The sequence below is a fragment of the Melopsittacus undulatus genome, chromosome Z (assembly GCF_012275295.1).
Source record: "Melopsittacus undulatus isolate bMelUnd1 chromosome Z, bMelUnd1.mat.Z, whole genome shotgun sequence".
Taxonomy (NCBI): domain Eukaryota; kingdom Metazoa; phylum Chordata; class Aves; order Psittaciformes; family Psittaculidae; genus Melopsittacus; species Melopsittacus undulatus.
The window spans coordinates 38,542,632-38,554,199 of NC_047557.1; the positions used below are offsets into that span (position 1 = coordinate 38,542,632).

An 11,568-nucleotide genomic window follows, 5' to 3' on the forward strand; every position below is an offset into this window, starting at 1 on the left:
GTTGCAATAATGATCTCTTTCATAGCTAATGGTAAAGATGAAAGGAGATTTTGTAAGGTACGGCATAGCCTTAATAATGGAATTTTCAGTTGCAAATATTAACACTTAAGAAGTAAGACCTGGCCAGAGCCTGTTACTAAAAATCAAAGTATCTATTTTTCTGTCCTTTGTCTAAGGTTTTTAATCAACTTTGTTGAATTCCTATGATTCTGCATGTGTGCAAGTGTGTTAGTCTGTGCTTTGCCTGGGGACAAAAATAAACATTTTAATTGTTGTTGCCAGGTTTCTTTGAAAGCCTTCTTTGGAAAACCTGGTCCGTGGTTTGAAGAAGGAGATCTGGATGGTGACAAGAACTCAATATTCCATGATCTAGATGGTTCAGTGACTGACTACAAGAATACCTATGTGGGCAGAATGGATAACTACTTGATTCAACACCCCAAATGCATTAATATTACAGAATGGAGTGGAGTGGTTTGCAGTGGGACCTATGCACAGGCTAGTACTCCTGTACCTTTCTTTTTGGGGCAAGTCTACAATATGAACAACTTGTGAGGGGCAGGGGAAGTCTTAAGAACTGCAAAATCAGCTATCTTTGAATTTAAAAATTTTTCAAAGTTTTAAAAATACTTTTATAAACATTACAGTTTTCAGCCAGTTGTATATATCATGTTCCCTTCAGCACGCAAACCTGGGACTACAGTATTAAATCCTGCAAGGTAAAACCAAATGTGTATGCATGCCAGCAGTTCTATATTGTAGCCCTATCCACTAAAACATTTTTGCGTTGGAGGTGTTTTCTTCCACTGGAGCTGTCTGTCTTGTTTTCACAGAGTGGGGTTTTAAGGGCTGCTTTTTTATTATGGTTATTATTTTTTTTTTATGGAGATGTTAAGTACCACCTATAAACACAAATCTCACACAGATATGACTCATGTTCTGGTTCCTGTTCTGTACAACTTTGGCCAAGAACGATAGCTGATTTTACTTTTTTGGTTGTTTTTTTTTTTTTTTTTCCCTTCCTCTCTCCCTCCCTCCATTTTTTTGTCTGCAAAATGGCCAACATATACAATAGTTTTTTGTTTTTTTTTTTAATAGGGCTTTTCTTCAGAATTTTTTATTGGGTGACTCAGAACATCAAATTGCAACTTTTTTGATAATTACTGATTATTATTCACTATTTCTTTTTGCACAGTGTCCTAATCCTTTCTTTTTCTTTTCATCTTTCTTAATACTATATAGGTTTATGTCCAAACATGGAATGGACAGAATCTGTCCATGACTATTGTACGAGATGAGTACCCAGCCAACCCCATGGTTCTCCGAGGTATTAATCAGAGAGCTGTCTTTCAACAGTACCAGCCAGTAGTGATGCTTCAAAAGGGCTACACAATACATTGGAATGGAAAAGCTCCAAATGTCACCTATCTTTATCTCATTAACTTCAACAAGTATGTTTACTTTCTTTAATGGCACTGTCCTTAAGGCAGTACTGAAGTAATGTTCTGCAGAATTGTCATGTGTGAGAGTTTGCCACCATCAGTAAGACTGGATCTTGGGTTGGGTTTTTTTGTGATTACAAATGCTAAAGTATGAAAAGCAAGGGATGAAACAGTAGACCGGCACCTAAAGTTAAATTTTTGTCTGGTACAGTGTCTTTTAGGAAAATCCTTTGTAGAAGAAAGTGTGCAGTAGTGAAGTTGAGCAGGATTGGAGCTGAATAGTGTAGCATACTTGATTTTGTTGTCAGAAAAACTTATTAAATGTCTAAAGTATTAAGTATATTTTGAGAGTATCAAAGTTACTGTAATCTTTAATCAAACTGTATAGAGAGGGCAAGAGAGATCTTCTGGTTGAGCATTTAGAAGCTTTTTGTGTTCCTGTTACTTAGTTTTTGAGTGATCTGTTTGCTGTGTCTTGTCATCTGAACTGTTCCTAAGATTAAATCATGGGGGTTTTTTTGTTTGTTTTAGGAATGACTGGATTCGTGTTGGTCTTTGTTATCAACCAAACACAGATTTTGTTATAGTATTAGAAACCTTCCAGAGGCGGTCATCTGCTCTGTCAAGCAAAGTAGAGCGCTACATGCCTGCATCTTCAATGGTGGAGCTCGAAAAGAATCGATCAGACAAGAAGTTCTATTTCGATAGCAGTACTGGGTAACTCCTTATAACTTGATGGTGTTGGAAGATGTTCTTTAACCTTAAAATGACCAGTTTGGTAGTGTTAAAAGCAACTGATTGAGATACCTCATAAGAGTAAAACTATTGTGAAGCAACCCAAAGCCTATTTGAAAGAATATGTGACTTTGAATCTCCAAAATGCTGTGGTTGTCATTTTTCCAAGAGTACAATAGTTGTTGCAGATATTTCGTACCCCATGCCTGGGAAAAAATGTGTATCTGGCATGCTGCAGAGGAGTGCCTTTCAGGAAGTAACTTAAAAGTCTCTAAGGAAAAATTGTGCCTTCTTGTTAACCTGAAAATTCTAGAAATTTCCAAGAAGTTTTCTGTTCCAAGAACATTTTAAGAATGTATCTCTGAAAATCCTAATCCATTTACAGCCTTCTCAAAAGTGCTTAAAAGTCCTATTTTCTGAAAAATACTTCTGAAAGAGGCCACTGAGATCCTTCTGAGATATTTTACTCCAAACTGACCATATCTTAAACAAGTCCTGCCTACATCACTTGCATGTTTAGTGAATGTTCTTTTTTCATTTATAATTTGTTATTTATTTTGTTCCTTTATCTGCTACTTTGTAGTAAATGTGCAGGTGAATGTAGCTGTTGAAAAGACATCTGTTTCCTTTACTCTAAGGGCTGCAGTGTTAAGTCAAATATGTAGGAGAAGAATTATCAGTCTCAGTGTACTGTGAACATTAATGGCCACTGCCACCAGCTGCATTTCCAGCCATTTGCAGCAGTACAGTTACATTGTTCAGTGCTGGTGGGTCAAGCTGAATATCCAAAGAGTTACTGCTGGCTATCTGCAGAGATCTGTGATCAAAGAAAACATGTATGCTCTGCTATTTGTTTTTTGTTTCCTGAAAGCCACTGATTTGAGGAATGGCTGTTCTTTTCAGAGCATATGCATTCATAATTATGTCTCCTTTAATTTTTGGGAATTGCAGATATATCAGTAGAGACTTCCTAACTCTAATAAACTGCAAATAGTTTTAAGTGTCTTCAACAAAGGTGCAGAAGTGAATGCTGTCATTTCTCTTCTGAAAATAATGAAATATAGCTGTTAGGTTTAACATAAATTTGTGTTCTTTCAGCAATTAACCTAGAATCTTTTTTCCCCCTTTTGTGTAGATTACTGTTTTTATTTCTTCAAGCCAAATACAATAGGGATGGTCACAGTTATTGCTCATCTCAGGGATGTGAAAGAATCAAGATTGTGACCAAAGATTCAGCAAAAGGGATCAGTAACTGCATGGCAAAAGCTTACCCAAAGTACTACCAAGCACCAACCGTCATAACACAGATGCCAGTAAAAACTACTGTACCATGTATGAAATGCGGCACAACTCAGGTAAAATAAGTAAAAACTGTGTTTTTACTTATATTGTAATTGGTGTTGCAGTCTGATTGCTCTAAGACCAAGATTCAGTGTTTTGGTACAGAACACTGCACCTACCAGTTTACGGTGGTCATATTGTTTATCTCCTGTGTGCTGGGAAGGCAGGGAGTCTCTTGTAGCACAAAGATTTCATTTTTTGTTCTTTGAAAAGTGCTGCTTCAATTTTCACTCTGAGTGCTACAGGGAAGGGATGTAGGCAGATGTCTTGTACTACAGCACTGTCTGTACACCATGTAAGATAGCTTTGCTGCAGAGATCTAGATGGTATTGGGCAACCTGCTCTATTCTTTTTCAGATCTTTGCCTATTAGCATGAACTTGAAATTTCATTTTCTGTTTTAGCTAAGAAAAAATCTGAAAGTAAGGAATAACATAATTTACACTATGTATCCTGATACTTGTTAGCATTGCTATTACTATAAATAATACCACTGGCAAACTGATGCGTTTGCTTTGGGGCAGTGGGCAGGCTGTTATGAATTGTCTTGCATGATGAAGTGTTGAAGGCACATGGGTATGTGTACTTAACATGTTTTATTTGATATCCAGATGGTATTCACCAGTGATCTTCACAGAAACTACCTCCTTGTGCAGATTAATTCATCTGGTAAAAAACAGTTAAGCAGAGGTCAGCAAGCATTTATTTCTGTAAGTATTCATTATGGTTTTCTTCTATCTTTCTTTTTAGCAGTTTCTATTACAGTAGTTGTGCAGCTCTACATAATGCTGATGTCTCTTTTCTTCACTTCAATGAAAAGTGTTGGTTCATAGTTTAAAATCCGAACAACCAAAAAGCCAATGTTTTAACCTCAGAAAATGAGGCTCTAAATCCTGTTTGTATTTGAATCCTTTACTGCTAAGAGAAAATAGTAGCAGTAAGGGAGAGTTTAAAATCTTCAAATTCATGTTGCAATCTGAATGCATATACATCTGTTGATGGCTGCTTTGGGGGAAACCCCAAACAAAACACACACACAAAAAAAAAGAAAAAGAAGAAAAAGGCAACTAACCAAATAAACCCCCAGAAATGCAAAAAGCAAGCAAAAATCCAAACAACCTGTTAGTTAAATCCATGTTACTGAAATTGGGTTTGTGCTAACAGGTTGGTGAATTGATAGGATGAATCATTCAAGCAATTAAGCTTTGCTAAGACTCCTTCAAAATGGCGGTTACTAAACAGTCCGTGGATATTTCTCTATTTGTTGTGATGCACTTCTGATAAGCCTATAGAAAACAGTTTTATAAAAAGAAGTTTCTACTCTTCTATTCAAATGCAGGAGGCTTGCGTGTGATGCTGAAATAACATTTACAGACAACTTCGCACCACAGGGCTCAAAGTCTGTATGTGGCTTTCATTTTGCAGTGTCAGTGCATTAGCTTGGTAGAAATAGTAAAACTTTTTGAGTTTAGACAGACAAATAGCCTGTAGGCAGCATAACCGTAGCAGTTGCAAATTTCTACAGGAGTGTGTGTACCATATCCAAAGCAGTAAGAGTGCTGTGTAGGAAGAAACTGGGCTGGAACTGGGCTGCTGCAGTGTGCCATTAAGTGTGCTATTAAGTATGCCATTGCCAGGAAGTCCAGGTGGTTCAGTATCTGAATTTTAGATATCCACAGCAGGAGCAATGTCTGAGGCAGGAAGTAAGTCACCTGAAATGTATGATCTTCCTGTATAAGCTAGGGACTGAAGACTCCAGTGTAATTTCACAATTCCTATTGAAAGTTTTCCCTCAAGGGGGAAAATGAAGACATGCCAGGGAGAAGCAAATACTTGTAAGGAAATTAGTATACCAAAATCTGTAAACTAAATGAAGATTAACGCTGAATGCTTTAGAATTGCTGTTGGATTCATTAACTTTAAGAAAGGAAGAAAAACTTCTGTTTTCTTTTTCTCCTCCCATTTAGGTCAACGACACTATGTTTTCCTTCAAGGATAATGGTATACTTATCGTTATAGTCGATGCCTGCACTGGAACAGTGTTGGGAAACAAATTATTTTCTGGAGTAGACATTAAGCGTATAGATGATTATTTAAAATCTGGAATTCCACAAAGGTACATGTAATAACCATTTATTTCCAGTACGTCCAATAAGCTGTAGCTCTGCTGTCTAGCGACCTAGCGAAGCTGAGGGAGGTTATTTCTCCTCCTGCTCTCACTTGGGTAGGGTGCCACCTGCAGTACTGGACCTGCTTGAGCAAGCCTAGAGAAGGCCACAGATATCGTCAGTGAGCTCGAGCGCCTTTCCTATGGAGACAGGCTGAGAGAGTTGGGCTTGTTCAGCCTCGAGAAGAGAAGGCTCTGGGGAGACCTTAGAGCAGCCCTCCAGTGCCTAAAGGGTGCCTACAAGAAATCTGGAGTGGGACTTCTTACAAGGATGCGTAATGATAGGACAACAGGAAATGGCTTTAAACTGACAGAGAGTAGATATTAGGAAGAAATTCTTTACTATGAGAGTGGTGGGACACTGGCACAGGTTGCACAGAGGCTGTGGCTGCCCCATCCCTGGTAGTGTTCAAGGCCAGGCTGGATGGGGCTTTGAGCAACCTGGTCTAGTGGAAGGTGTCCCTTCCCATTGTAGGACAGTTGGAACTGGATGATCTTTAAGGTCTGTTTCAACCCAAACCATTCTATGATTCTGTGATTTAAATAATAACATCTCTGCAGAAGTATTGAAAGTGAGAAAAACATCCAAGTTGGGAAAGAAGAAACACACAAGCGTTTTAACAGACAGTCTTGTTTGAGAAAATAAAGCAACTCAAATTTTGAACACTTACAGTTTTCCAGTGTTTCCTGTCTTTCATCTCAGAAAGATCTTTTTTTCTTTTTTTTAAACTAAACATCATATAATAACACTAATAACACGTCTTTGCTGAAAACAAGTAACTTTGTTTAATGAGGTCACTTAAGGACACTGGCAAGAAGTACATTACTAAAGATCATGCTGTTCTCTCCCTATCTGGGGTGGGGAAATTGCTTGTCATTAAAGAAATAACAAAAAGCTAATGTTGGAAAAATCAGCACTCTTAAGTTTGGATCAATATTTAAACTTTAATTTCTGATACAAAATATTGAACTATATTTCAGTAACACTTTCCAATGATTTTGAAGTTAAATTTGAGAGTCAGTCTAAAACAAAAAATATCCTAGGTGCTGCTTTCAGAGAGGGTTGACTATTTCCAAATCATGAAATAACATTGCAGGAGTACTCTTAGCAAGCAGACCGAGGCCAACTAGCTGTAAAAGCATGTAGCAGAATATTAAGAAAACTGTGTTTATAACAGGTGCTGTCTCTATGCTGTCTCTGTTGCAGGTCTATTGTTCTACTGAGCACAAAAGGTGATGTAGCAATTCCTCATGATTTATCAGAAGCCTTAATGTCCCTGGGGACAGCCAAACCACCTTATCTGCAGAGCAATGGTTGGTGGAAATTTCATACATTTCTTTGACCTGCCTTGATCTGTGTGTTTGTGTTGGCGTGGTCGGTTTCTCCAAGGGTGTGTGAAAATGATGCAGCTGGTGAAGGGTGTCTGCCAGTTTGTACTGGTGTGGGCTGCTTTTTTTCAGCCTTGTTGGGGGGGGGGAGGGGGAGAGAATGGGCAGCCCTTCAGGTGGGGCAGAAGACCTTTCCCATTGCCCCGAAGGCATTTTGTTAAGCCTGTTGCAAGCAGGGAAGTGAGTAGAAATTCTTTGTGCCTGTGGATTACAGAAAAAGAGCTCCAGGCTTTTTTCCCAAAGCCTGCATTTGTGCCTCACCCAGTGAATCTCTTTATAAACAACCTCCTGTGCCAGGCTAGTATTTACTGTTCTAACAAAATTTGAAGATTGAGATGAGAAGCTGTTGGTATTTTGAGGGATGATCACTTTATAGGCCACATGGGGTAGTTCTTGTTCATTCAGGGCCCTGGCACAAGTCCTGACTTGAGAAAGCAGATTTTGTAACTACTGATAGCTATGTTTCCAGGTTAAGATTTCAGAGTATTTGATAATGAATATTGAAAAATATCTGGCCTTGTGGGGTGTACTTGACACTGAGAGTGGATCAGTGTCCTGAATAGGGGGGAGGATTTCAGAGGAGCATGTGGTGTGTTTTGGGCTTGGCTGGTTCAGTAACACTGAGCTTGGTTTTGCCACAGGAAGCGTGGCCTTTCTGGGCTTCAGAGGAAACTTTAAGCCATCCTGGATTAAGCTGTTTACTGGTCCTGCTGAGCATGGGCTTGTTCAGATAGAAAAGTATATCCCTTTACAACTGGAAGAGTATGGCTGTGCCAGAGCAATCAGAAGTCGGCGGAAAGACATCGAGCTTCTAAAGAAGGCTACACGATCTCATTAAAGACTAAGATGTACATAAAAGCTGGGGGAAAAATGTGAACTAACTTATTTTTTAATTTATGGCATTTTAAACTATGTTGTTATCCAAGTAATTCATGTTATTGTCTGACAGATGTTTGCCAGCATTGACTGCTTGAATGCCAATCTGCGCACCTTCTAGTTGTACAAAATATTAAAGAATTTATTAGTATTTGTATAAACAGGTTTCAGAGATTTTTCAGATGTTTTTATTTACTGTAAGGTTCTTCTGTTTAATACTCCTTTTGTATGTAAGAGGGTGTTTATAAAAGCCTTAAATTTTTGATAACAAGAATTGGAGTGCATCTTGGATTACTTGAAAGATTAACATTAAAGTTTCCATAAACAGCTTGAATTGGTCATTGTAACTTACACATTTTCACTTAGCTGCTTAGGTATTTTCCTGAGGGTTTATTTAGCAATCAGCTCAGTTACATTCTCAGTCTGCTTTCCAAGGTGTTAAAAAACAATTTCCCCCCTGCATGCAGCTAACTCAAGGGGTTTAACTGCAGTAAGATTTTTGCTTTGCTGTGTGAAAGATGAAGAGTGTGTATTCAAATACCTAGCCCAGGGCTGAGTGAGGATTATGTACCATGCAACAAAGTTTAACATTGCTGTGTGTACCGTCATGGCACACAGAGCAGAAAATTACTACCATTGTTAATTACCACCTCTTTACTGTTCACCTCTAAATATACAGGTGCCTGTGAGAGTCTCTTCACTAAACAGTACGGGTGTTAAAGCTGCAGTCTTGGGTGCAGCTTGACTGCAGCTCACACTTTTAAAACTTCTAGCCAGGAGGACAAAGCTGAGATACGGTTGTTGGCAATTTATTATGAAACCAGGCTTTTACTGTTGCAGTCATATTTCCTTCCTCACCTCTGCCCCCATCCAAAGGCTATCACAGCTTTACCTTATAAGTGAATAAGAAGTGCTCACAGTTCATTCAGGCATGTTATATGCTTTGCCTTAACTTCAGTTCTTCTAATATAATCATGTTGCTAGTTCCTGTTGACTTTTTATATTAGGTCCATTTCATTTCCTTCAGTTTTGTTGCAATTATTTGACCCTTTTTACAGATAGTGTGAAAATCATTTCACTGAAAACTGAGGCACAGCTGCCATTTTTAAGGGTCCTGTCTTTGAAATTATATTTCAGAGACTGTAAAGATGCATTTCACAGTAGGAGACACTAGGTGCCATTGAGCTAAAATGTAACCATAGTTCTAATAAAACTGACATAGTTTCTGCTTGTATATGTTCTCATTCATTCTAGCTGGTATAATGTATCTACCATTCAGAGATGCTTTGTGCTTTGAATTCAGAATGGAATGGCTACTGGAAATACACCCATCTTCTCCAAAGAAATTGAAAAGCTGTGGGGATTTTTTTTCTCTTTGTGTGTGTGTGTTTTAAAGGAGAGGAGGCACAGTAGCAAACCTATTATTCTGTTCAACTGAAATATGCTACCTCAGTGCTACAATTAAGCTGCCAAGTGAGAAGGGAGGGAAAGGAAACACAATGTAAGAGATGAACAAGTAGATGACAGATGTAGTTTTTATTGTAAAACCAAGCCAAATGGATGATTGTGTATATTATGCAGTTATTTTGATGCACAGGTCTTTTATAATGTTTAAATAAAAAAAGGGTGTTTTGTTAGGGCAAATGTGGTAAGTCTTTAAAGACTAGCTATAATGTTTGATGTTACTAATGCAGGTCAATGTGATTGAAATGTTCTGAGTGCAGTAGCAATAGTGTTTGGGGATTAAAATGGTTGTAAGACTTCCACTGTTCTGTGGGTCATGTTCAGCAGAGAAATGCCGATGAGGTAGTGACCTTCAGGCTTGTGAAGTTTGCCATTATTTATGAGATTCTGCTGTTCTAAGCCATCTTGTAAAAATTGTACTTGGAAGTGTCAAGGGTATTCTGAGGTAGGGCTTACGGATGGGCAGTTGGACCTGAAGTGTTGTCTTTTGTGTAAATTTGAACACTTGATAAATAGCATAAATAAATTTTTACATCTGACAAGACAATACTATTTTGGATCTCTTTTGTTCTTGCATCAAGTAATTCTGTAATGTATGCTGTGTGAATTATAGACTCATAGAATGGTTTGGGTTGGAAAGGACCTTCACATAATCTAGTCCCATCCCCCTGCTATGGTCAGGGACACCTTCCACTAGACTGTGTTGTTCAAAGCCCTGTCCAACCTGACTTTGAACGCTGCCAAGGATAGGGAAGCCACAGCTTCTCTGGGAAATTTGTGCTAATGCCTCACCACCCTCACAGGGAAGAATTTCTTCCTAATATCTGTTTAAGTTTTAACCCGTTACCCTTGTCCTATCACTACAGTCCCTAATGAACAGTCCCTCCCCAGCATCCCTATAGCTCTGCTTCAGTTACCAAAAGACTGCTATGAGGTCTCCATCAGACTTCTCCAGGCTGAACAGCCCCAGCTTTCTCAGCCTGTCTTCATATGGGAGGTGCTCCAGTACCTTTTACTACAAATGATTTAATTTCAAACACCAACAGACCTCTGAAGTTTATGGAGTGTATCTGACTCTTCAGTCAGAGGTAAGTCAGTAATGCTAGGGCAGAGACACCACATGGCTGGTGACTGAAGTTACTGGCCTGTCTCCAAAGTCTGTCCTCTTAAATCCTATCTGAGCTGCTGAGTGTAAACTCATTTCAGCTTGGTGGGGGCCAGTGCAGTATTGTTACCTACTCAGGGGCATCTTATCCATGTTTGTAACTACCTGACAGGGAAGTAAAGAAGATGGAGACACGTTACCCTTGATGGTGCCCAATGGCCAGGGCAAGAGGCTTTTGGCACACTTTGAAATACAGGCAGTTGCACACAAACAGAATAGAAACTTTTACTGAGTGGGTGATCAAGCACTGGAATTGATTGCCAGAGAGGCTGCAGTATTTGCAGAGGAGCAGCTGCAGCTGGCCCTGCTTTGAGACACATAGTGTCCTGGGCCATCATCTCCAGAGGTGACTGCCAGCCTGGGTACCACTGTGGCTGTGTGCAGTTAAAATTACTGTTGTATGTAGACCCTCTTTTCCAAGTGTATCGGTGCACTGTGCCAGAGCTGAGCCCCATGCATTTTTCACCTTATGTCTGAAACTCATGAATGGCTTAAAAATGAGGCATCTCTGCCCCAAACCCTGCCAGAAAGGCATTGTAATTGCCTCTTGAGAGTCAGGTTTTGTATACAAATAATTTGATTTCTACTCCTTGCTCAAATGGTGTTACTGTGCAGTAAAGATAAGAACAACAGCAAAAGAATAAATAAACTACTTGGACCAGGGATCACATTAGGTGTACTATCAATAGGGAGCTTCCTCTGTGCAGACACCACTGAAAATCCACTATATGAGGGACCATCCCTTAGACTGGGGGTGATGGCAAAGACATGCTTTAGGAAAAAAATAGCCTTAATTCTGCATTTATTGTGGGACTGCAGTGACAGCTGAGGCCCCAGATAACTTCTGACCTAGGATATGAAAACAGTTTTTCCTGTTTGGGATAAGTCTTATGATTTCTTTTGCTTGCCATCAACTTCTTTTCACATTATGCAGGCAGGGTGTACATCTGAGGACAGTCACCAGCTCTGACTGAAAAGCCCGGTGTAAGG

The 11,568-nt window shown here is 39.2% G+C and overlaps 1 protein-coding gene across 1 annotated transcript in view; it reads left to right on the forward strand.

The window, feature by feature from the left end:
• CEMIP2 (cell migration inducing hyaluronidase 2) overlaps nucleotides 1-9,947 on the forward strand; it is a 42,451-nt gene extending 32,504 nt beyond the window's left edge. Inside the window, exons 16-23 of the mRNA XM_005154952.3 lie at nucleotides 283-498; nucleotides 1,243-1,451; nucleotides 1,974-2,159; nucleotides 3,313-3,532; nucleotides 4,129-4,227; nucleotides 5,485-5,633; nucleotides 6,892-6,998; nucleotides 7,715-9,947. Of these exons, the coding sequence (XP_005155009.1) occupies nucleotides 283-498; nucleotides 1,243-1,451; nucleotides 1,974-2,159; nucleotides 3,313-3,532; nucleotides 4,129-4,227; nucleotides 5,485-5,633; nucleotides 6,892-6,998; nucleotides 7,715-7,911 (1,383 nt within the window). The 3' untranslated portion in view covers nucleotides 7,912-9,947. The remainder of the gene's footprint in view (nucleotides 1-282; nucleotides 499-1,242; nucleotides 1,452-1,973; nucleotides 2,160-3,312; nucleotides 3,533-4,128; nucleotides 4,228-5,484; nucleotides 5,634-6,891; nucleotides 6,999-7,714) is intronic.
• The last annotated feature ends 1,621 nt before the right edge of the window (nucleotides 9,948-11,568 follow it).